Here is a 27,523-nt window from a genome sequence, read left to right as displayed (position 1 = left end):
GCATATGTATTCATTTTTTGAGCAGTATTGTACTTTTTTTAAGTGACATAATTTCTACTTTTTTTCACAGCTTTTTAGAAGAAATAGATTTTTTTTCCTGAAGGTTAATAAGCTCCAGTGAGACTTCTATAAATCTCAAAAAATGCAAGCATTTTTGCACTGATTAGAGATTTTTAATGGCTCGTTTTAAATAAACTTCAAAAACATTGAATTACAGCAACTGAGTGCAACTGCTTCTTCAGCTTATTCCTTATACCTTTGATTTTATCTGCAAAATAAAGACCCAAATTCTGACTGAGGCTGTAGTTGGCATACAGCCACCTAGTACTCATTACACTCAAACATGTACTTTCTCAATTATTTAAGCATTCCCAGCATTACTGTACAGAACCATGATCAAAAGTTTGTTACTGATGATAGGAGTTGCTCAGTGATCTGTAACAAAACTGGTTTTGCATGAGTTTGCTTCAACTGAGGGAGTAAGGCCAAAAATCTGACGACGAAGGAAGCACTGCACACAGCAGTGCTTGGCGCAGCACTGACCATACCTGCGTCTGTTCCCTGCAAGCCACCCTGGTGCAGGTACGTGCTCCAGGGCTGCACCATCCATCCGCGTTCTCACACAGTCCCCTGAAGTGCCCAGCACCTCTCACAGTACCAAGRTTCGGTTGGCCCAGACTCCCACTGGGAAGACTACAGCATCTTGTGTTTTATGAAGTCTTTTCTTGCACATACCAGAAGTCTACCACAGTAGACCACAGTCTTATCTTAAAAACTTAAAATAAAAAAACTTAGTAAAACTGCCAACAAATAAAAATACAGCTAATTTTTGCAATCTGTAGGCTGGAATTCTGTCTAACAGGCTCAAATACTTTGAAATTACTTCCCCCATCCTGTATCAATACTTCATTATTCTGTCTCAAACACTGATTTTTATCTTGGTCTCAGGGTCCAGTCACTGAAGTTTAAACATGAAGCAAAGCAAGCCCCTTCCCTTTTCCTTCCTCTCAACAAAGTTTCTTAGGAAATCATAGAATTTAATAGCTTTTGATGATGGCACAAGCTACATGCTGTTTAAAAAATATTTTTCTTTTTAGAAGGCTTCACTCAATTATCTTCCTTCTCCTCAGCAAAGCACCTCAACCGCAGCCTATGGCCAAAGCTGGCTACTAGTGAAAGGAAAGTGAACTCTCCAAGGTAAGCTCCTGCAGGTACCATGTAAAACTATTCTAAGATTAATTGACATACACTGAATACTAACAGCATAAATTTAATATCAATGTTCAAGTACAGAAGTCAAACACATGATTTCAACATTATAAATTACAACGCTTAAACAGTTACTATGTATCTAATATCAAATACAAATTAAGCTTAACTACTATAACTGCACCTAAATTAACATCAAATAAAAGAATATACTGGTGTAACATGTTTAACTAAAATATGTAAAGGACCACAGTAGTTGACTGCTTTAAGTAAAATTATTCAACCTGAAAGAAATCTTTCCATTGCATTGTTTTCTGGCTACATAATATTCCCTTTTGACAAATGCTTTTCAGACAAAACAGCTTACAACCAACACTTGCATAGGTCAGGCCATTAGACTCTTAACATATGCCACTTGGCCCATACTTTGGGCAGAAATGGAAAATATAACCAAATTTTAAAAGAAGGTTGATCCACTGTACTCATCTCAGGAGAAAAAAAATACTGACCTTTATTTTTTGTCATTTAATAAATAAAGCACTTCACTGAGGAGTGCTAAGTAGTCAAGCTACAGAAGTAAAGATAGCTTACTAGAAATTAATTACACATACCCGATTTAAAAACTTTAAACTTCAAAATGAAAGTAGTTTTTATGTTAAATGTTGTCTTTTCTCATAAGAATATGGCCTGATTGGAGAGCAAGCAAGCTGCTGTTCAACATGACTACTGCAGGGAAGTGGAACTGCCGGTGTGCAGGGACACCCCAGCTGAGAGCGCGGCCTCCAACGCAGGGAGCGCCCACCTGCTGCAGCACAGAACTGCTCACAGCAGGAAAGGCAACTTACTGAGCTGTATGTAAAGGTACAAGGTAAGTATTAAGATTTGTAAGTATTAATGCTTTTTTTAATCCATTTTTGTCTCAAAGAATTACTTAATACTGTGAGCCCCAAAGACCGCAGTAATGCCACTGGTATAGCTTATTGCTATGCTGACATAAATAAAGCCCTTCAAAATACCAGTCCTTCATTGATGTAATGCTATACCAGAAGCAAAGATTCTATTGAACAGGCTCATCCAGTAAAAATCTGCATTAAGTTACAGAAGCAAATCTGAGTGTGGTATTTAAGTTTCACATTAGATCTAGGACTGAAATATTAGGAATTATGTTCGTTTATGAAAAGGCAGAGTAGCCAGTTGGGATTTTTTTAAGCTTTGCCTAAGATTTATTACTTATGAACTAAAAAAAATTCTGCCCAAGACTGTACAAAGGTAGGAATTGGAGCAAATTATTTCAACACTAAAAATGAGCTACTGTTTATAAACTACTACAGGTAATAAAATATTTTTAAACAAATTATCTCTTCAAAACAAATTTAATCAAACTAACTAAATTTAACATTTAATTTCACTAATCTTTAAAGTGAAAGTTTAAAATACATACGCTCTTTGCAAAATTATTAGCTAATAAACATGTAATTTGTGTTTCCGGTAATTGTGTATCAATGTGGTGTTCTTCTTCCTTTTATGGCAAGATCCAAAGTAACAAGTTCCAAACTTTTCAACTGCTCAACTATCCTCTTCAGGGCAACGTTCTTCGGGACAGATCAAGCCAAATAGGGCGTAYAGTTGGCTACAGAGAAAGGAAGGAGGGGGAAAAAAAACTTGTTATTTCAGCAAGTATACTGCATTCTCAATTTCAAGAAGCTCTTCAACTATGAAGGAACTTCAACTGAAGGTGTAATGAAAGCTTTTACAGTTTTTTCCAGACACTGCCTTCTCCTTCCTCTTCCCCTCTCCCCACTACTAAATCAAATTACTGAGAAAATGTTTAGTCAACATTTCAAGCAACATCAAAAAGGACCTAGTTAAAAAGAACTAATACACTCAGTTTTGTTTTCTTCCAATTTCAAACCTACAAAAACATACAGCACAATAAATAAGGGTATAAAAGCCTTACACCTTAAAAAAAAGTCTGTGGTATTGAAGATCACTATTTTCTCAGCCTTTAATTCTTTTAACGAAACTTCACAATAATTCCCCTTTGTTTCACCTCTACTGAACAGAAAATATTAATAAGGACAACTTCAATGTATTAGATCACTAGCTATTGTGTTCATTAAAATCAGAAGTTTTATTAATTTGTTACATATAATGATATCATAGCAGCAGTCTTTCATATTACATATATTTAATCCTTTGTATCAAGGGGAAGTACCAAGTTCCGCTACAAACACTTCACAAACAATCTCTGCCTTCAGTGCAGTCATCAACTGAACAGAAAAAGGCACTACATTCAGTGTTCTTTTGAAGCTACTGACTCTACTGAAGTCAGTCACATTATGGATAAACTTGGTCTAACATTGTCAAATCTTTCTTACCTGTTTTTTTCCAAGTTCTCCTATACAGGCTCAGACTTACAATTTTATGTTTCCTATCTGTAAGCAGCAGAGATAGAAAAATAACTGCATCTTCAGGACAAATGCTGGGTACTCAAATTAGAAGCTTCCAGCAGTAAAGTTAACACTGAGCATGGATTTAACACTATTTTCAAACTGCCTTATAAGCTTTAAAAGTAACAAAAAAACCTCATTCATGACACTCAGAAAAGATGGTAATCCCAATTTAAAAAAAAGTCCTCAGAAGTCACAGACAACCACACATAACTTAAATTCATCCACAATAGCATATTTCAGGAAAGAGCATTTATCTTTCTGCAATGAAATGTAGAAAGCTAAAAATAACACTTCTTTGAAGTGTAGTGTCTCACTGGTCCTCTTCTTTCCCACGAAACTGACTACCTAAAGAAAAAGTTCAAGTCATCAGTGTAATAACAATCCAGTTTTGAACGTAAATTTAAACCCACGCTGCAAATACAACCAATACAGAGATCAGACTGGGGTTGTCTTAGCAGCGAAAACCCTAGCTTTCGGCACTACTGAAGTGGTGATCCATCAGCAGGTCATCAGCAGTAGAGCCTTGGTCTCCTCTGAAAACAAGAGACTGAACCGACCATTTCTAAGAGCCTCCTTGAGCAYGGCCACAGGCAGAGATACCCCTGGGACCAGCTTCTCTAACAGCCTAATCAGTGCAGCCAAGGTACATCCTGGAGCGAAAGAAAACTGCCCCGAACACAATCTTTTTAGGTTTATTCACCATATTCCACTATGCTGCTTTCAGGAACAGCAAAGCTATCGGCTTCCTCAGGGATGGTGGTTAAACAAAGCACGAATGTATTGAAGTCATCTAATAAATATTTAACTCTTCCAAATTTACACTGTAAAGGAACATCTCACTCCACACTCTGAGTCTTCCTAAATCCACAAAAAACAAGATCAACAACTGTATTTGCTAAACAAACAGCAATTGCTATATTTTTAAAAAATTTAATTTAAAAGAACTACTCACTGAAGTGCAACAAAATACAGCTTCTGATTTTAAGAACTCTTTTTTTTTTTTGTAAAATTGTAAGGAGGTGAAATGACTCTTAGAAATCAAGGCTTCACAGAGAAACAGAAAAGATACTGAATAATGATGAAACTCAGCATAACGCTTAAACAACTACTACCATCTGTGGAAAACATTTAGTATTTGCCTGTAATTGTTCCAAAACCAATACACAATGAATTTTGATAAAGCTGACCATGACCATGCTGAAGTAAGGAAAATCCATACTATGAAATAGTAAAATAAAAATATTTCACTCTTGAATGTGACACCATTAAGGAGAATGTCCAAAAATCTAGAACAGTAGTTTCTACTGATACCTTTGCTCTGAAAGCTGGATGCTGAGTATAGACTCCTGAGTTAGTTTTTACAAATTTTATCCTTGATTATGAATTGTTATGGCATGTAGTATTTAAGAAACTTAAACAAGTGAATTCACAAGATGCACAAACTGTTTCAGAACATATATAATGAACAATATTAAGTAGTGAACTGGAGTAAACTGTAATTTATATGCTATAATTAGAGGATAAAATGCTTTTGTTTGCTTCAGATGCCTCAGTACCCTTTTGAATTTTTCTTGTATTTTAAACATTCTCTTCCATGTAAGAATTAATTTCATAAATAATTTTTCAACAAGATTTTTCTATACTGCCACATGGAAACCTGTGCAAGGGAACAAAGATGTTGTGGGACACATGCCTAAAACCCTGCAGATCCCTGAAACTGAAGAAACTTTACTAAAATGATTTCCCTTCTTCCTTCACCCTCCCCACTACCCTCAAGCCAGTCTCAGTTGGGAGAGAACTCCCAGGACTCAGCCTTTGCTACACAGAGTGCTATCTTAAGGACTAAGAGGAAGTTCTGCATCTTCCGATAAGCTGTATGGGTCCACATGTGCTGACAGATTTTCCTCTCCCTTAATTTATAATTTGAAATTTCTTTCAAGAGATGACTTCACATCAGCACTGAAAGAAGCATAATCACATGCTGCATAGAAAAAAGGCATTTCACAACATCAAGGCTTGACACTGTAGGAGCCAAACAGAGAACATCCACCTAGGAGGTAAAGTTTACTTAATTGTCATTGGACAGTTTTGATATCTMGTTCTCTCTACACTCCCCAGATTCACTTGTGAGGCACACTGTTTCAAGAAATCTGACTTTTATAACTAATGAGAAAAAACAAAACAAAGCAAAATAATACTAACTGCACTATGAAGCCATCCAAACAATCCTTGGTAAATCTTGCAATGCAGGATTAAGGAGGGGAAGACTGGACAAAGGTTAAAGAAATCAAGATACAAGACGACTTATTGTACTATAAAGATCTGCCAAAATTATAGTTCTGTCTGTTCTAAAGACAGAAATAACATGATTCCTAGTACAATCTTAATAGAGCAGTTTGCTAAGTTTCAGTTTTTCTATCTGTTACTCTGGAGGAGGAGGACAACATCAATGTAGACCTATGCAAGAAAGAAAGATTTTTTTTTTTAAGATAAATATAAAGGATATTTTATAACAGTCAAGAACCACAATTTGGTTACCCTTACTTATTATCAACTCACTTTCCTCTACACAAAATTCCATTTAAATCAGATGGTCTATTGAAGTAATATTCAACAAGAGCAACAACTACTAGAATTTGATTATTGCTGTATTTCTAAAATGGTTTAAGAGATGCAAGAAATATAGTATTTAACTTCATCAAAAATAAAAGAACTTTCAGTTTTTCATAAAATTGTATGAAGATAAAAAGTCCAACATGTTAATTTTGTAATAATGGAAGTAACAAAACAAAGTAGTCATTTATTTTTGCAGAATGAACACTATAAATAGATTTCTGAATGTTTTGTCTTGGTCTTCATGTTTTGCAATATATATGTATGATGCTTTGTTATCAAGCAAGGATCACTGCTCATAATTTTTTCTCTATTTAAAACAACAGACTTATTTTCACTTGGACTAAGAATGGTGCAAATATTTTTTCATATCTAAGATTAGTTTCAGTTGTGGGGAGGGGGAACATCTGTCACTCTACTAAAAAACCTTCAGCTAAATAATGATGTAAACTCTTGGATTCTTGTACACAATAAACTGCTAAACATACTCTGAGTTACAGTTTGGGTGTATCTCTACAGAATACAGTAGGAATAACATTGTGGTATGAAGGCAGAGACCATCACCACACTCTAGGACTCAAAGTATCTTAATTAAAAAAAAAAAAAAAGTTTTCCCACCTAAACTGCCTAAATCCCTAGAAAAACTTCCATATTTCGGGACTGTATGCAAAGCAGAATCCTGCTATAATTTGGATTTAGTACAGGACTATGAAACCTAACCCTGTTATACTCACACAAGGAAACTAAAGAGACTATCCTCAGCCTTCCAAAGATATCACACAAAAAGGAAAGACAAGAGGGGACAAACTACAATCTGGGCACCCTTGTGATTCTCCCTCACCTCCCCCCACAGGAATGTGGCTACAGCACACGCAGGACAAAAAACTGTTCTTTTAATCAATGCCCACAGTTCCTAAGCAGCTAAAGAAATTACTAGTAAATACAAAACTCAGCCTTGAAGTTCAAATTTGATCTGCAACACTATTGTAACTAATTTCACTTTAAAAATAAATGCCTGTCAACGCAACTACATGAACTGAAAAGAAGCCAGCATAATACCACAAGGAAATTTAGTGCACAATTTTTTACTTTAGGAGATAGGTCATAGCCTGTGTATGCTTTAATAAAATGTAACAGTGAGTACAATTACATAATTACAGTGATTTTATAATAAATAATGCTTCATATATGTTTATAAAAAACAATTTGTTCTCCAGCTGAAAATAGTACTTTATCTTGAAACTGTGAACTGGCAAATATAATCTCTAGAAGTATTCTTTAACCAACAATTTAACAAATGTTCAGCAATTTGATTTGGATATAATTTAACATGCAATTATAATCAAATATGTATACCTTTTATGCCTAAAATTTTTAAGTGCAGTTTTTTTTTAATAAACCACGAAATCCATAAGCTAACAAACCCAAGTAACAAAAATGAATTTCCCTGTATCAGTGGACTTCTTCCAGTAATAAGTGAAAACACAAATTCTAAGAACATTCTGTATTTTCAGTTTTCAGATGTTTATTTTCACTGAAGAAAAGTAGGCAGAAGTTCACCTACAACAAGAGCATGTATCCACAACTTCAGGGTCTCCTGCCTATAGCTTAAAGTCATCCAGCTGGGCCAGCCTGATGACACAAGCTGCAGAGCTACATTAATGGAGCAGCAAACCTGAGCAATATAGTGCTGCCTCTCAGCACTGCCTCTCAGTTTAGGACTGGCACCACACCAGTACAGCTTCTGGACCAAAGGTGGGATACAGATTCAGTGCCAGCTAACACTACAGTCTCCAAACTGGAACTGCCTCAACCTCATCAGCTTATGGCGCAGTCTGAAGAGGCAAGAGTAGGAAATGCTAACATACTTTTCTAACTGGACAGTACATTTAACAGTCAAGTATCTTTTTCAAGTAACATCAAGTTGTTGGGCTACTTCTAACAGACAAACTTATCTGTGCTGAAAAGAGACTGACATCAATGGGAAAGCTAATTATTCCTTTTACAGTATATTCACCTGTTTTTTCCCATTCTGTTCCCCACCRCTACCTTAAACATTCACCTTCTTCTGGAACTTCAACATGCAGTCCTGCTCAGTTTTTCATATAAACTGGCAATTAGGCAGGTAATTTGCATATATTTGCACACACCTGAATTTTTCCCCTTCTTGTTCTGTTCACAATTTCTGTAGCAATTTTAAAACATAGTTTATTCATCTTTCAGTGAAATCATGCATTTTTGTTTTCTCAGAGTATCGTTTTCAAAATATTTTGGTGACACCATGTGGTAAACTGTTGCACCGCGGTCTGTTTAGGACTACTGTATATGGTATCAACTAAGTATTCTGGTACATAAAATAGAACACAAAAGTAAGTAGAACAACAAGAAAAATCACGAGGTTTTATATTGGATAAGGGAGATTAATAATCATAACATTTGGGGGAAAACAACAGATTCTATATATTTTGTTTACTGTGTTGAGGAAAAATAGATACTGCTGTACCAATGTATTCAAAATGAGAAAACAATTTTAGCTCTATTTGCAGTATAATAACATACAGATACAAAAATACACTCACTACCTGTAACAACCAAGAGAAACATTCTGAAGTTCCAAACTCAGTATCCAGTGATTATTTGTACATTACGTTTGTCTGTAGAAACCTTTATTCCTGCAATTACAGTTCTGCTTTTTCTACTGACTAAATATAAACAATATTTGAAATTATTATGAAAAAGAGACTTCCTGTTTAGTTTAATCCTCTCCAGATTCTGTCAGGTGCAGAATTTAGCTGCGAAAAAAAAAATCTTGTTTTATACATTCAACTTACATTGTACAAGATATAATTATTTGTATAAAAATAAGTGTTTGCATAGAAATGTCTGCTTAGATCCCCCAAAAATCTGAAACAGTAATTAAGTCATGTTCCTTTATATTAATGCAAACTTGCAGGACCCTCTTGCATAACCCAAAATGTACACTCGACAGTAAGTATCAACAAATTGTCTTTTCTCAAACAAATCATCCTCTCCATTTGCAGCACTGATCAAAGTACCTTGAAAACTATTGCTTATAATAGTGCATGGATTACATGGATTGTTCCTCATTACTCCATAATGGCAAAACCAGTAGAATATGTGGTTTTTCAGATACATCTTTTGGAACACAGCATTGCAGCAAGTTTCCAGACATTGCCTAACTACCACACAGCATTAAAATGTTGACAATATTTCTGACCCCTTTTAACTAGGAAGGTCAATAACTGCAAATGGGAAAGGGCAGGCTCCCATACCTCAAAAGAAAAGAGCTGTGGTAAGCTATTAAAATTCTGTCTACACCGCAAAAACATTTACATCTTTCTGAAAAAGTCCACGTCTCCTCATCAACACCAACTCCACATTTGAACAAGGAAAGATTAAATAAAATTAAAGGAGTCTCATACATCTTATCAACTCAAGAGATACTAAGATGTAGCTTCTTTAAATTTTGCGTCTACCTTTTGAAGCGATTGGACTAGATAAGGACTATCCTCTCTTGGCTTCAAAAGCCAAGATAGTTTATTAGACTGTGTATTTTACCTTTAAAAAAGCAGAAACCTTACGAAAGCAGAACCTAACAAACTTGCCTAAATAAATCAAAACAAGGCATAGGGAAAAAAGGATTAACAGAATACTGACTGTACCCAATGGTTTCTCTATCAAGATCAAATCAAGCAGATGATTTATAGCAGGAAGAGTCTGTGACTGGCCAATGTAAGTAACAGCACAGGGAATCTGAATTTCAATCTGCTTAAAACAGAAGTGAGGAAGAAAGAGGCTTTAATGCTACACACCACTCAAACCCAGTACCAATATACGAGGAAGCCAAAGTCTCGAGTCTGTCTTCTCTACTAATACCAGTCAGTAGAGATTAAACAACACATAGAAAAGAAAAGAAAAGAAAAGAAAAGAAAAGAAAAGAAAAGAAAAGAAAAGAAAAGAAAAGAAAAGAAAAGAAAAGAAAAGAAAATGGGCAACTAATAATAAAAAGTGTCTATAATAAAGGAAAGAATATCTGAAGTACACATTTGATTATCTTAGATTTTGCAGGCAGCTTTCCTTCTCACTTTGTTCTTAAAACACTGCAAGAATTATGTTCTGAAACTAACCTTTATACCCTCTGGCGAAGTCATACGCTTGCACAATGGATGCTCTCTGGACTTTAGCATGGCACAGAATATTAGAAAGAAGTTTCTCGCTTTTCATTCTGATTGGTAACAATTTTGTCTATGCAGTTAAATTTTCAAATTCTCTCAAAGCAGCCCCTTTCATCCACTTACCTTAATTTATGTGTTCTTAAAAGAAAAAACATGCACATCACAAAAATTAAGTAGAAATTTTAAGATCCTGTAAGAAACATTACTTACCAGCAGCAATTAATCACTGTCTCATTTTTGTACATTCATATTTATAGCAAGTTGCTTCCAAGAAAAACATACTAGTGCTTTTCTTAATATTACTGCTACTTACAGGGACACATATGTGTCCATGAAGCATCATTTGTCAAACATGTCAGACCATTTCAGCAAGTAGGAGGGATCCTCTATTACATCCAGCAACTCTTCTTTAGCTTCAGACAGTTCTTTCAAAATACTATATCAAGTTAGAACAAAAACAACCTCTGCAGGTTAGGTAGGGAAGAACTTTTCTATTTCTAGAGTCCTTAGGGCATCAGGACAATGTTTAACACCGACATGTTTATAAACATGAAAAAGTGGTATCTTTCAAAAGTCAGTCATATATGTCTGCTTCAAAACAGGGCTCTGCCTGCTTTGTGCTAGGGCAAATCCCTAGTACCAAGAATGCACAGAGGCCACCAAAATAAAAATAACTTTAGTTCAAAGTTAGTAAGACAGCGCTACAAATACTAGGCCATGCTTTTAAAATCCGAACCTGGGATTTGCAAATCCCAGTAGGTAAGAATTCACAGCCTTTGAAGTGCTACCAGACTTTGAGAGAGACACTATTCATTTAGATTTACTTTAAAGCGTCTTCCCTATAATACTTACAACTGTAACTGAAAAGATGAAAAGCTCATACTTGCTTTAAAGAAACAACACAACAACAAAAAAGCTTCTTTACATTCTAGTTTTGACCACAGTTGTGAAAAATCGTTCTTACTCAACTATTTCCTTGTAATAGGAAATAGTTTCCTTGTTTTGGCAATTCTTTCTCAAAGCAGTATGAGAGAGAAAATATTTTTTATCTTAGATAATGCTACCTGGAAGACACAAAATGGGCACAATCAGGCACAGAACCTGAAGCTGCTTCACATCAATAAGGACACCACATCACTATTTCAAGTTTAGCACTGTTTTCATAATTTGGTTCAGGATTACAGAGATTATAAAGGTATGACTAATTTTGCTAGTTATGAAAAAAACTGAAAAAGATGATTAGCCTTATGAATTAGATAAATGCATACAAAACCAAGCACAGATACTTTACTGTTTTATTATTAAAAATAAATAAAAAATTCAGCTCATTCTGACCATCTTAAAAGTATCATCTTTTTGGAAGTGACAAACAAATGCAAACAAAACATACTGCTGCTAAAGTAGAGAAAACTCATTAGGTTTTTTATTTTGGAGATTCTTCTTCCTCTAAGAACTTTTGGACATGCAAAAACAAAAACAAGGAGAAGTAAGCTTCTGAGCACGAGGGAAGAGTTTGTCTGAATTTCAGTTCTATGCTGCAATAAAAGGCATCACAGTCAAGCCTGAAGCAAGTCCACTACAAACTCCATCCAAAAGAAAGACTTCACCAAAATCTAAGCATCAAGAGATGTCCAGAACAAGTGTAGAATAGCGCTATTAGGAAGAGAAAGATGGCAACACCATTTTACCAGATTTTTACCAGCAGGACTTACTTTTCCCACCCAACAATACTAGAATAGAGAAAAGAAAGGTAAGAAAAACATCCTACCTAATTTTTCTGCCTCCATTTCTCTGGAAATTTAGTTCCACTGGGCCAAAGTTACCAAGTAAAACCATCTGAAAAAAACACTTTCTTATCTGTTTTCATTTCTCTTTCTTCCTTTTCTACAGCAGAATCAAACTGAGAAGCTTACCCAGTAGCAGAAGACACCACAAGAAGAGATCACAAGAGCTCATTCTGACCTTAGAGATCAAGGCCATACACATTCCGTTTTAGCAGTGTCATTTTTAAAGTGGTTGCAGTCCCAGGTACGTACTGCAGATCGGGAAAGGATGGTTTACTGTTATTGCACTGTATGACTGCATTGTACTTATATTCCAGAGCTGCACTACACGGGGTCACCAAGTCTGATGCCAGAAACACTTCCCACTGAGAATGTCACTGCTTTCAAACTGGAAGCCCGTACCTTAGAAGGATGACATTCTACAACATACTTTACTTAAAACTAGAGAAGCAGAAAAAAATGTAGTGATCTATTAATACACAGAAAAATAGCGCACAAAAGCATAACCTGCCTGAACTTCCTAGATAATAGATTTGAATACAACTTATCATCACAGCAAAACACGAACAAATGGGAAAACCACCCCAACCCCTCACAACTTTGGCATTGTTCCTCTTCTGAATTGTCATAAAAATTAAAAACAAAAAAAGACAAAAAGACTGCTACAGACAATGAGACAAAAAACTAGTTTGTATTAGCTGAGCAGCCTACCATTTCCACTGCAATTTACAAAAAAAAGAACTGCTTACTCTAGGAGTCATTGGAAACATTTTTTGTAATGATAAATATTAATGTCACTATGCAAAACACTGGTAAGATTTCAGAATACATCATGTACAGTCCTTGTCATGCTCAAAGAAATCATTCAATAAATGCACAAGAATGCTACTCAGCAGATCAGAAAAATTAAGTGACGATTTCCAACACTTGCAAAACTATAAAGATCAGTTCTATCCCTTTTTCAAATATACTACGACCTACAGGCCAGAAAGGGAGAATTAATTAAGCAGAAAGAAAATCATTTAAAAGAACAAATGGAATAAATTATACAAAACTTTGTCTGGAAACATAAGGAGATTTCAAGCCATTATGGTATGGTTGCACAACAGCCTTCAAATCTGCATACTAAGAATCTAGTTTCCTTTAGGGTGGACATTCATTTACTAATGAAACTACCTTGCATTACAAGTCGGTTCTGCATTCTGGATGCTATCCTACAATATTACAAAAGTGGAAAAGACCAGACAGGAACTAGATGTTAAAGTGTTACATGTTATATTATTTACGTATATCAACTTACAAAGCAACAGGGATAACAAGTACTGCTAGAACTGTAGTGATCTGCATCCTCAATTATGAGAACAGACTTTATTACAATAATCAAAACTTCCCTTTTCTAGCAGTCACATTTTAAGAAACAGAATATATACATATATATATATAGAGAGAGAGAGAGATGTCAGACTTCGAAGTAATTAAAAGTAACTGCCCTACCTTCTCCTGTTTACTTTCTTTTTAAAATAAGTAACAACTACACGTATTTAACTACACTCTTTTCCCAAAATTATCTTCAGCAGAGCCCTCTATCGATATTCTGCTATAGCCTTGAGAATGTCCATAGAGACAAATCAAACCAGCTTACTACAACTATTTATTCATCCAAATATGCACGAGACACTTCTGGTTTATCTCTCAAACATTGAATCAATATACATAGGCCTTCAAACAAATTTTCAGCATCATGCACATGACCTTATACCTGCCTAAGTCACTTAACCTGTCATCTAGTTCTTCCTTATAAATCATAAGGTAAATAAATGAAAGCAAAAAATGTTTCCCCATTGCAACAGTATAAATGCTGACACCATGTTCCTTCAGTGCTCTCACTCTGATGTTCCACACTGTGCAAAGTATCAAGATACACACACAGGACGTAAGATGTACACGTAAAGCATAATTTTAAAATAACTTTTCTAGCTTCAGTTCTTAAGAACTAATTAAAAGTGTTTATGCTTACCTAGATGCAGAAGTGTAAACTGTGCTGCCAACTCCTTTGCATCTTCTAATGTTGTACAGAGTTTGTCCGGCATGAAGTAACTCTGGGAACCATTTGCAATACTAGGAATAACTATCTTGTACACTAAGAGTATTTTCCCATCCTGACTTGTGGTTGAATACAAGTAGTATTCTGGTGGTGCCCAGTTATTTTTATTGCAATAATAATCCAGATGCATTACTGCAGAACTGAAGTGACTGGATTTTAAAGAATACATGCTAATTGGAGTAAGCTTTGTTCCTGGAAAAAACGGGTATGTGCACCTTTCAATTTCAGGGGGGTTTGGACTGTGCTGGCCATTCAGGCGAACTGAAAGATTTGCTGTTTTTCCTAAGGATTTTTGATGACCATCTTCTTTATTAGAAAATCCTAAGAGGTTTTCAGAACTGGGACTAATCTGACCATTAAGATGTTGCCTCCAAGTACTTTCTTTGTTAACTGGCTTTGCCAGTGTTACTTCAATACTAGCTCCATCAATGCACTTTCCATTCATTACGGACATAGCAGCAACTGCATCCTCTCTGTTGAAAAAATGAACAAATGCATAGTCTCTCAGCTTCTTTACACGTTCAACTACTCCTGGCTTGAACTTGTTGAATTCAGCTTTAATTGTGTCTTCTGTAGTAGATATCATTAAATTTCTCACATACAACACTTTAACTCTCTGCATTGTTTCTTCATCAACTTCTTTCTCTGGGTCTGCCCAGTCTACTTGAATAGTATGACCCCAGAGTTGGAATGTTCCTATGGCAAAGAAGCATTAGGCCAGTAAGAAAGACACAAGAGGGAAAAAAAAAACAAATGATATCTAGCTCTTATCACCTACCTAAAGAAAAAAAAAATACAGACTACATAAGACTACAAAAACTAGGAAAGTTCCTATCAGTATCCTTTAGGTTCATTAAGCATCATTACTTATCAGAATGTAAGACTTGATCAAACATGCATGTACATACAAGAGCAGTCGCAAGCATGAGATTTTACTAGTTGGTAAACACACCAACTTTAATAGGATTAACATCTAAAAAAAAGTCAGCATAATGAGCATAACACCTATAAAGAGTAATCTACATGCATATGCACTAGCATGAGCCTTAATGTATTTTGTAATGGACACTGAAAACACCCCACACAGAAAAAACTTGTTGACTTGAAATGAGTAACATTTTGAGCATTACAGAACTAGTTTTACATTCAGTGATTCATTTCACTGAGATCAATGCTGTATGATCTGCTTTAATGATGCTTAACTGCTTTGCTTCTCCAATGACACTCTTATTTCTTTCGTTGCCTTTTATTTCCTTTCTTTTCTATTATTTACCTTTAAACTGCATATTTATCTATTTCCTCCTCTTTATTTTCAATTCTACTTCCCCTCCCTCAAAAGACAAAGTAAGGTGCAAATAAAGTCTTTTTCTACTTGTTAAACTCTTAAAATGATTTTTCAAATAGAAAGTTTAATACTGACTTTCAAACACTAAGATATGGAACACCAATAACATCACTCATTCTACTCAAAGGAAATAAGGGATACATTCCAACCATTACATTTTTATGCTCAACTTTAAAGGCATTTGTATGCAGAGACTAGTGCATGCAAATGAAAACTGGATGTGTGCCCAAGCAAATACCTATCTTGGCATAAATTACAGTAACCTGTGTTTTATAAAGCATATGTCTGTTCATTCATTCTCAAAATTGCTTTAAATTTGAACTTAAAGAGGAAAAGGAACTGTTTATTCATGAATCAAAAAGTCTTCTTTACCTGAAAGGCTCAAGATACTATAAAGCAATGAAAACAGGAATGACAAAAAAATTGGAGAAACACACTCCCCCAGAATTCTAATTAAAAAAAAAAAAAAAAGAAGAAGAAGAAGTTACCTGGGATTAGCCGTCTTCTAGCCATTGCGGCTGCTCTGTGAGATTCATATTCAACAAAAGCAAAGCCACGATTTTTAGTTTTATCAGTGGCATTTGGATAAACAATGACATCCACCACTCCTTCTGTAACTTTTTTCATTTCATCCAGTATTTCTTCCTTCTTCTTTTCTTTTGGAATKGCTCCAATAAATAGTCTGCAGTTGTCCAAGCTTACGCAGACACCAATAAATTTCCCCGGGCGAATTTCATAATTATTAAGAATCCTAATGGCTAGCTGGGCCTCTTCTTTAGTAGTGTACATCACAAAGGCATAGCCTCGATTCTCGCCACTGAATTCCATCATCAGTCTGAACTCATAGATCTTCCCAGCTCTCTCAAAAACAGGAACTAATTCATCTTCATACATATCACGAGGAATCTTACCCACAAAAACTTCACATCCACGAGGTGGAGGAGGACCTTCCCAACCTTAAAATAAATTGTCCAACAATAATCTTAGTACAAATGCCAGACACACACGCTTGGCTCACACATTTTTTTTTTTCCCCCGGGGGTGGGGGTGGGGCAGGAGGATAGGATAGAGGGATTTATTCTTAGCATCAGTTTAGGACTGGAATATTCTCATCTAATATATAAAATTTTGCATTCGTTACACTTAGAAATTAAATTGTTGGCTAGTATCATTCCTGCCCCAGCTTTTTTATTTCCCTCTCTCATTTCAATTTATGTGACAGCCCACAGAAACTAGTGTTATTTAAAACACTGACAGGCTTGCTTTAAGTCTACCTTTCAAGGATTTTTTTTCCCCTTAAAAGTATATGTCATTTATTAATACAACTGGTATGTGATAATTAACTGAATTGCTAGAGGAAGACTTTAAGTTGTATTTTTTCCCATAACATTAAGAAGTTGCAGTTGTTTCTAGGCAATTCTTGCCCACATTTTAAGAAATTTTGGTCAGGGTTCCCAATGCCAGTGTTTTTTTTTCCTTCGCATCACTCAAAATGTCAGAACATTTTGATTCCACTTTCTCCTTTCATCCACCGAAACAGGGTTCCCTAAGGAAGGCAGGACACAGAGCTATCCCTTCTACAGTAGCAAAACAGAGAGAATACCTTCCTAAAAACAACTAATCAGTTTACCACAAGCTGGAGATGAATGGTAAGGGGGAAAAAAAACAGTATCTACAAAAAAAGTGAGTCCTTAGTTCACATCTGAAAGTTACAAATAGACTCATGTTCCTGCCATTAAGTCAAGCAGACATTCATATACCCTTTAGATCTCTGCCATGTATGTCGAAAAATATATTCAACAGATAATGTAAAAATGTATACATACATTTAAAAACATGAGAATAAGGTCTGCAGAGCAAATAYGGCACTCTGCATTTTACAAAAAAACAGATTAGACAAATCAGAAGTTTTAGATGCAGATAAACAGTTAACTAATACATTTTTCTAAAACTTTCACAAGAAAGGTTCTTAGCAGGAGAAAAAGCAAGGAGTACAAAACTAGTAGAAAAGAAGGAATATAAAGTTTGAAAAATAACTATTAATATTAAATGACAAAGCAYAAGGAGGCAAGGGAAAAATGATGATACCTGACAAGTTACAACAACAAGATGATTAAATATTTTACTTTGGCTTGAATTTCAAAGTAAATTATACTTAGGTGGACTTCTATAATTTCCTTACAGCTTTTTCCTTCATGTAAGTATCATCAAAGTGCAAGTAATTTATTCCTATTTTTTTTTTAAAAAACGGAATGATTGAACAATTTTTGTCTTTTTGCAGAACAAGTTTTCTTCTATAAGCTGTGTACTAAGAACTACATGGTACACAGGGCATCTACTAAAGTGATCAGAATTATTCATCCGGAGCCATAGTGTTGGGATTTACCTAGGAAGAAATTCTACACAACACACTGTTCACACAACACTTTTACACAACACTTTTACACATCCAGTCTCTGTATCATAACTGAGGACTGATAAGGCAAATAATGCAGTTGGTAACCTAGTATTGCCATCACTCACTGCCTGCCAATCACTTTCCCAAATAAAAACACCTAATTCAACATTGTATCTTTTAGGAACTCCAAAGAAAAGCAGCAGCACAAACCTCAGTCAAGAAAAAAATGGACGAGGTTATGCTTAATACTGTAAGAAAGTCATGGAATTAAATGACAATGTTTATTTATTAATCAGATTCAAACTTTTACCATCATCCTCAGTAATTAATTAATAAATACTAAGTAAAAGCTAACTACCACTGGAAAAAAACCTACCTTCTACTTTTCAAGCTGCATATAAATTTATCATATATATCAAAGGCAGAAAAGAATTTAAAAACTGGGAATATACAATTTCTTTGCAAATCATCTGAGCTCCTACAGCACATTACTACCAACTGGGAGTACAGTTCTAACTCCTGACTTAAGGACAACTTGGTACATGGAGTATTTACCAGTGCTGGGTTTGTGTTCAACAAAACAACCACTGAATTGGTTCACCAATCACCACTCTTCCAACAGTTACCAACTGACCAATGAATTTCCCTCACAGGGTACCTTATTCAGTGCTGGACAACAGGTTGTTGGGTTCTCTTTTTGAAGTAGTTCAAGTAAACCAAACTTTAATCAATATTTTAATTGTAACCCTCCACTGGTTAGTGAGATACAATCCATCTCAAATTTTCTTCCACGTAATTCTCCTAATGACTTACGTATCTAATCACATTTTTCTGTCTGCAACAATCTAAGCACAGGACCCCAAAAAGGCAATGAAAACTCACTGTTTTCATTTCCATGTCTTATACTTTACAAGTACATTTTCCAAAAGTAGCCTAAGCTGAGCAAGAATTGTGCTGCTGACCAGAGAGATTTAAAAACACCCCCCAACACAAACCATTTTGTAGTGTTAACTTTCAGCCAGATCAGCTCCTTGTTCTGGTAACTTGCCAGCCACACAAACAASATTCTAAGAAGAGAACACAGCTGATAATGAAGCCATCTTTTTTGGTAACACAAGCCTCTAGAAACCACATTTTAAACACGCAGTATTCACAACACAACCCTGATTTACATACTGTAATTGTAATTTCTCACAAATCTTCTCAAACATCCAGTCTCAGTTGGCCGAGGCTATCACTTACTGTAAAAGGGCAACTTCCAGCCTAAACAAGTATGAAAATACATGAATTACATACCTGTCCTCTAATTCTTTAGGTTAATGAACAGATTTATGAAAGACGTGTCTTGTCAAACACATCTAATTTCAGTGTCCGAAAAGATTAACAAATTTTAGCTTTGCAAAAAGAACACTTTTAATATTGTCTAATGTTCTAATTAAACAACTGTCATTATTCTATAATGTATTAAATAAAATAAGAACAGAGCTCTCAGAAAAAGTCCAATGATGCACGGGAGTTCTCAATCCAGCGCTATTTTCAAAAGAATTTCATAGGGCTCCATTCACCTGTGTCATGGAAGCTGCTAAAACTATGTAGGTAATTTTAGACAAGATAAACTTCCAAAAAGAAATCATTTTGATATGCTTATATGTTAAGCTTCATGTGAGAACAAGCAATACAATTCATGCTTATGGGTATGGTTTAAAAACATATGGGATCACAGGCAACAAGTAAAACTGAACTGAAAAAGAGCAGCACAAAAAAAACGTACATGCTTTCTGCCTGTTTAATTACGTAAGTTGACTCAAAAAGATTTGTTTATAGTTCATGTGATATAGCCAGGACTAATGGCAAAATTCAGCATACATTGCTGATGTCAACAACAACAGTATGTATGTATTTCTTCTGCTTTGAATGTTTTTTCCCAAAAATTTAAGGAATTGATTCCTTTAAACCAGAACAGTAAGATCCTGACAAGCACTTACTGTATCTGATACTACAGCCACTGCTTCCAAATTGCAGTGTACATACTCTGTATAGAGTTTACTTCCCTATTATAAGATTTAATTCTTTATTTTGCTATTGACTTCAGTGGAAGTATAATGGGTAAAAAATATCTAATGAGAAAGTTTCTTTTGACAGTAGTAACACATAAATTCACCCGCAAAAGTCTCCCACTTACACGAAGATAAATCTCAACCAAAAATGTACATAGGAAACTATTAGTAGTTATTGTAATGTGAAAACTGTCCTCACTGTTTTCTGGGATTTTTATCAGATGTTTTTATTTTTACACATAGGTGCATATATAACATATTTTCTGTTCTTCAATATAGTAAGTGACAGAACAGCACATATTAAACCATGACTGCTGTACTTAGCTGTAAAAAACATACTTGCTTTTTCCAATAAAGGTTATAAGCTCCAGAAGCTCAACACTTACTAAGTTTTCTCTTCAGAACATTTTTTTAAGTTATGTTAGATGTCGGAACAGATTAGTATACTCTGAAAAGAGTTAGGTTACCTTTATCAGTGTTATCTCAGCAAGTTTGTCAAGAAATGCACATGTCAATGCAGAGAGTAACCACAGAGACATACTAGTTTAGGCTAAGGTCTGCCTGCTACCACTGATACGTTTTGAGTGACAGTGCCACTAAACGCTTCCATGCATGTTCTCAGTCATATGAACACACACAGCATTTTCAATTCCACATTTGCTTTACCACAACAACTGCTCTTACAGCTGTGATTTCTTAGGTCTATCAAACACTGTTCAATGCAGTTCTGGCACAAAAAAAAGAATCTCAAACTGCTGAAGTTTTAAAAGCATACCAAAACTCTGTGTGTTCTGTTTCTTACACTCTTTCCCTAAGCATCTGCTACTGATCACTGTCAAGATATAGGACCTGGGACTACAGGAATTTTTAGTCTGACCCAGTATAGCTGTTTGTATAAAATAAACTCTAACTTCAAAATCTCTGAAGAAATGCTCACCTGGTGGAGGACCACCGAATTTTCTTTGCCCATTTTCTTGAACCATGCTGTATCCTGTCTTCTCCATCAGAGCCAGTAAGGCAGCCTCATTCTGAGTACCACTTCTGACCTTGCCGCATCCGTTTGTTACATCTGTATTTTCCTCATGCATATCGGCAGCAGCTTCAATGGAAGGTAGGTATTTTAAATTAAAAGAATTCTAAGTTACTATTTACATACAGAAGCTATGAAAGCACAGAAAAGCAATTTATGCTATATGTGACTATTCACTACGACTTTAAGGTTAGTATAAAGCCTCCAGCACTACACCCAATTATTGCCATGTATGTATTTGCTTTCAAAACTTTAGCAACTGTAGATTCCATATTAGAACCTTCATAATATGCAAGTTAGCTGTCATACTGCTGAAGACTATTTTGTAAGTATGCTTTCCAGTATATTAAAGACTTCTCTCATAAATCACATTATTGTAGTTCTGTAGACCTACACTCTATCCAAAGTAGCAAGTTCCACTTTCTTACTACTATGTTTTATAGAAACACCAGTAATTTTAAAACTGTATTTGAGTCCCAGAACTTTATTAAGTACATTAAGTCCATGCCTAATTAGCGCAAATAGTTCAAAGAATTCAGGAACAACAGTACAATTTAACTGAAACCAGTATATAATAAAACTAGGGAGAACAGCCTGACAAAACTAAGCAGCTGAAATAAACCCTTACTCATCATCCTTACTTTGCTGTTTTTATCCACTTTCACAATGCCCACAAAGATTTATTATTACAGTTACTACTGCTCCACCCACTGTTTCCAGGTATGCCAAGACCCTCTACCACAGCTTTGGGTTTCTGTCATCTAGGTGATGTGAAACAATACCAAGAAACCTATATGCTATTATCAAGCCTGTTAATGAAGCCCCTTAAAAGGAAAAAACAAAAAAGGTAACTTAAAACCTAGATTTTTTTACTGCCTCTTTTTCCCTTTCCCGCCTTATTTCTTCTCTTCTCAAGACTTTTTTGCCTTAAAGGTCCCAACATTTAGTCAAAAGCAATCTTCGTCAACACTGGGCATGATCACCTGCACAAACAGTAACCAGAGCAGCTTAAAACAGCCCAGAGGTTTGCTAGCCTGGCAACATGCTAAGACCAACTGCTATGCCCTTCATTCTCCAAAACAAATACTCCAAGTAAGAATCACCACCAGAAATAGAAGCTGCAGCTCCTATTTGTTCTTTAATGCCTTTTGCATCTTCAGCTTGCTTTGTCTTCAGTGTCAGACCTTAACAAGTAACATCCTCAAACCTCAAGGATTTATTTTCTCCCAAGAAAAATATTTAGTATCAACTTCAATTCTGCATACAGAACATACTGTTTGCTGAACAATTAAGTTGAAGCTTCTTACTTAAGAGCTCAATTAAAAAAAATTTTGGAAAGCAGAGGATAAAGAATACTAAACCAGACAGTAAATGGTGCATAAACATTCAGATGTCTCTTCAATAGGTATCCCATTAGTCAAGGTCCCAGGAACCCAGTTAGTTCAAGTACTGCACCAAACCCAAACTAACTCAGTTGCTTCACTGAGCTGATGAACATTGCTAAAGGAAAGGGAAGACGACTTCAAATGTAGCTATGACTACCTTTCCTTCTACAGACTGAAGATACAGCCACCTTCTCTTCTTCATCCTCCTTGTGGCTTTAGCCTCAGTTCGTTTGAGAACAGCAGAACTCATTTATCTAGCCTGGCTACCCAAATTAGCACTATTATCTACACAGTTTATTTATTTCATAACACAGCTGATTATTAACTCCCTACTTCTATAGAAAACAAGAAGTGCTACTAAAAATAAAGCTATTCTTAGTAGCTAGCTTACAACTATTACTCCATCTTTACACACGACTTTCAGATTGTTACTTGTCACACTAAGTGAGCAATGGTCTCCAAACTCAAAGTATTAACTTCCCCACAATGTTGAAGCTTTTATAATAGTCTACTGAAACTACCCAAATATCCCAAACTAATATGATTTTGCATACACTGAAAGTAGATTTTTAAGATATCATACACTGTAATTACTTATAGTTAGACTGAACTTCAAGATTAAAAAGTCCCTTCCACTGCTATTTTTGTGCATATTATACAGTGATATTTCCGTCTAGAGGTGGATATTCTCTTTTCCCCAGTAGCTCAGAGTCACTTTAAAGGTACTCTGAAACACTGTACTGTAGTTGTTCCTATAAGCAAATATTCTTCTCATGACAATCTTCTTATGACATTATAACAGACTCTACAAAACAACTATTAGTACAGTAATGGAGTAAACACAACTACATTTTTTTCTCAACCCAGAAAAAGGGGGGTGGGGTGAGAAACATTTCTTTTTCTAGCAAAAAGTTACTGATTTGGGGACTGGAATCCAAGTGAGCAGCCATTTTGGAGATATGTTCATATGACATGCATCACAGGTCATTAAAACAACTGATCCCCAAATGACCCCGACTTCATCAAAAGGAGATTCTAGAAAGGAAACTGGACAGAATACAACGAAGTCCTGGAAGTCAACAGCTACAGACAACAGCAGCATGACTTCCACTTGCTACAAAGGTGCTCCACCTCCTCTCAGCAAATCAGTTTTATTTACCGTGTTTCACAGCCTGCAGGCTGCACACACAGAGATGCAGTAATCAAGAAACCTCTCAGCAGATTCAGGGCTAACAAAGTATGGAGAGACCTCAGAAAACTCTGGAGGCAGGGGTATGTTAAATTCCTCTTTCTCTCCTCTAGTTCAGCCAGCCAGCCAAGAACTTATCTGTAAGAAGAGCAACGGAACACCATATTAAAATTGTATGAGTTGATAAGGGCGCCGAAGCATACGACCAAGAGCAGGGAAGTAAGAGAGGAGGTGCTGGAGAGTTAGGACAAGTGACCAGCAGAGGAAGCAGGCAGACCTGGGTAGGCCCCAGGCTGAGAAAACAGTCTGAAGAGACAGGCTGCCATGTGGGACCCCCGGAACAGTTAAGAGGGAACAACGGCAGCCCCACAAACACCCTGCGTTACTCGCATGTACTTGCACGTTGAGGGCGGCTGCCGCCGTGCCTTCTCCTCACACCCTCGCGTCCCTCCCTGCCACCTTCACCTTTCCCCACAACGTCGCGACGACCCGAAGCCACCACCGCCCCCTCCCGCACACGGGCGAGGCGGCAGCACGAGTCGCCGCTGTCCTGTAGCGGCTCTGCGCCACACCGGGAACCCGAACCGTCGCCCGCAGCGCAGCGCAGCGCAGCGGCCGCGCCACCGCCAACCACCCACCACCTCTCTCGCCTAACACCGCCGCTGCGCGTTTCCCTCTCTCCGCCCCAACCAGCCAATCACCAGCCGGCCGGGGAGGGCGCAGGCACAACTGACGGGCGGCGCTACCCAATCAGAACGAAGCGGCCGGCAGGGCGTCGCGCAGGAGCTATTTTAAAACGCGCCGCCGTTGGCGGGAAGGGGGTTGGCCGTGCGCGTGAGGCGGCGCCGGCCGCGGGAGCCGTTGGGACCGTTGCGCGCGGGCGGCGCCGCGTGGCCCGCCGCGGGTGGGGGGAGGCTGGGGGGCGCCCAGGGCTAGCGGCGCTGCCCGCGCTCTCCTCCCTTCGGGGCGGGGGCCGCCCGCTAGCCTTACCGTTAGCTTTGTCACAAGCAGGGTGGTGATTTTTGTATCCTCTGGCCGGCATCCACCCTCTGAGGGTGATGTGTGCCTGGATGGCAGCCTGGTGTGTTTCAGRGAGTGTTTGCTGTTGTGCAGGCTCCTGTTGAGCAGTAATAGCTAAGTGGAATAGGTCTCTTTTTGCTTCCTGCTGTTTTAATTAGCATTTCCAGGTCTTAGAARCAAATCATGTTACCTTAATGGAGTAATGGGAACGGACGCTGCTGGGGTCAGCGCAGCTCTTGGGCCTTGCAGTTTTAACGTGGCTGCTGAAGGCTGCCGGCACTGCTCAGGGGTCACAGGCACGGAGCTGCAGCCCTTCACCTGTGGCACTTGGATGGGCACGCATCAAGTACATCAAAAGTCAAAAAAAGTATGGGATTAATTTTCAAGATGTTTAATTTGTTGCTATTGAAATGCTGTGGCTTGTTGTCTCCATCTTGCAAATGAAAGACTCCCAAAGGGGGAAAAAAAAATACTGATTTATATTGAAGATTTCCCACTCCTCTAAGAATTAAATGCTCAGCTGTATTTTGTAATAAGCCAGAGAATCCCAGAGATTTTTATCTTGGGGACCATGCAAATACAAATTTATTATAATAAAGTTTAACAATCTATTTTTAGATATCTATCACTATAAACTTGTTTAGTACAGCTTATTAGACATCTTTGCTTTTTTCAAAAGGAAAGATTATGCTACTTTTACTAAATGATAAGTTGTATTTTACTAATTATGAAATTTTTACAAATTTCAGCATTACAAATTGCTGAATGGCTTACATACCAAAGCTGTTGCATTTAAGATTAAATCTCACCACCTTTTCATTTCAGGTGTCTGCAGCTGCAGCTTTTTCTTTTTAATCACATCTAGTTCAGCTGTGGAGCCCCTAATAAGAATGACTTAGGGGTATATAACAATTAAATGAAGTTTAAAATGCGAATGGCATTTTGGCTGCAATTCAGTGTCCTGTTCTGTTGGAGACTACTTACTTCCTGGCAAAAAAACTGTGTTTCAGTTGCTAACTGAAAGTATGCAGACAAGTCTCATAAATTCTAATTTAAGAAAACTCTTTAGTATTTTCTTTGTATTTTATGTGTGTGATATCTTACCRGACAGGTTACTATAGGTAGGATATAGAAGCTCAACAGCTGCTCAACTGGAAATTTTAACCTRTTCTAGTATTTAATAGCAGCAGCTCTCTAGAAATCATAAAAATTTTGCAGTGAGGTTTTTTACTTTATGAAATGGCATAAATAAAAAAAAAAATAACCAAAAAGAGCATTCAATGTCTACCGTAATATCTCCTAGTAAATGAAGTCAAACCTAAGAACTAATGACTTCATTTTTCTTGCTGACCCCTGTCTCTCTAAAAGACATTAATGCTCYTTTTCTCCCTTTGTTCCACAGGTGCTAATTGGGTATTACTGTTCTCACTACCCCCTTGCCCACAGGTGCTAGCTGTTTTTTTTTCTCTCCAGTAGTCAAATTGTTCACCATAATTAGGTTTTACTAAGAATAACTGTTTCTAACCTGTAGATTTTGCTATGACTTGTAAAAATGTGATGAAGAAAGTCTGAGCTGAGGATTTATGCATTTTCTAATAAGCAACACAAGGTTTATAGGGAAATATTTTTTATTAGTTGAAAAAGTTGGCATACCTGAAAGGTTCTCATGGCTAAAACAACTTGCAGCTCAACACTCCCTGAAATACTGCTTTTCTTGTATTAGAACTAGAAGAATCCTCAGCAAGCAAACTCTTGAGTCCATCTTCTATTTTTTAAAAAATGAGATCTAGTTAATTTTAAGATTCTATACAATGTGTAGTTGTATTAGATAAGTTGGAATAATTGTAGGGTTTAAGTCTCCTCCTCTACAAAGGCACTTCTCCCAGCAAATTCTGCCTTCTTTTCATTTCTTCCCCTTTCTGTCATACAATACTGAATGGTACTGTGCCTTCAAAAGATATATCCCACTCATTTATCAGTAACCATCCTTTGGAAAATTGAAGACTGAGAAGGCTGTTTAGATTTTCACTCCCATTTCTAGGAGTAATCAACTTCACAACAAAACAGTTTCTGTCAATTATATTTATTACCATTCTTCCAAACTAATGCTATATTTTAACTGACTTACTTCAAATGAAGGCTCACTAGAGGATAGAAAAGAAGACCAGGTTCACAAGAATGTGCGTTATTTATCAGAGTACTTACTTCTCTAGCGCTTTATTGAATCAATACCCTAGTATATAACTGCTTAATTTTTAAACCTGATAAATAGAAATGGGGTTGAAAGGATCATTTTACAAGAGTTATATGTTCTTTGGAAAAAGCATTTGGCAGAAATTCTGCCTACAAAAATTACTTAGATATGATATAATATGCTATTTGCCCTAAAGCATTATATTTTTCCTGTTAATCTCTAAGAGACATGGAGTTAGTTTCTTCATAAATGTTTGCTCAAAACTGTCACAGGTCTGAAAGATGAGGAATAAGGGCAGAGTCTTGGTAAGATTATGACCTTTATTCCTTTGAGTAAATTTGAAAATGTGAAAAAGGTCTTTTTTTCTAACATATTTTATTTCACAGTGCTGCACCAGACAGTTGCTGTAACACAGAAGTTCTTGATGTTTTTTACTTCTGTTTCCCTGGAATGCTAGCAAGCCCCAGCACATATATTCCTGGAGTGGACTATTACTGCAGTTGTAATATGTTTTAATAGAAACATAAGCTGCTTTTCTTTTTCTTT

General features: G+C 36.5%; 1 protein-coding gene across 1 annotated transcript; it reads right to left on the bottom strand.

Annotated features, from left to right (window-relative positions):
* Positions 1-2,653: 2,653 nt before the first annotated feature.
* On the bottom strand, positions 2,654-23,753 carry RBM46 (RNA binding motif protein 46). Its single transcript, XM_085300652.1, has 5 exons — positions 23,734-23,753; positions 21,097-21,258; positions 16,193-16,660; positions 14,273-15,055; positions 2,654-2,839 (listed from the first exon to the last, which is right to left on the bottom strand). The coding sequence occupies exons 2-5, from the start codon at positions 21,245-21,247 to the stop codon at positions 2,814-2,816; spliced, it is 1,428 nt and encodes a 475-aa protein (XP_085156778.1). The 5' UTR covers positions 21,248-21,258; positions 23,734-23,753; the 3' UTR covers positions 2,654-2,813.
* Positions 23,754-27,523: the final 3,770 nt, after the last annotated feature.

This window comes from Rhea americana, unplaced genomic scaffold, assembly GCF_003343005.1.
Source record: "Rhea americana isolate MKP2758 unplaced genomic scaffold, rheAme1 scaffold_167, whole genome shotgun sequence".
In the NCBI taxonomy this organism is placed as follows: domain Eukaryota; kingdom Metazoa; phylum Chordata; class Aves; order Rheiformes; family Rheidae; genus Rhea; species Rhea americana.
Note: the sequence above shows the minus strand (reverse complement) of the source record. Positions and strands in the feature narration are given on the sequence as shown.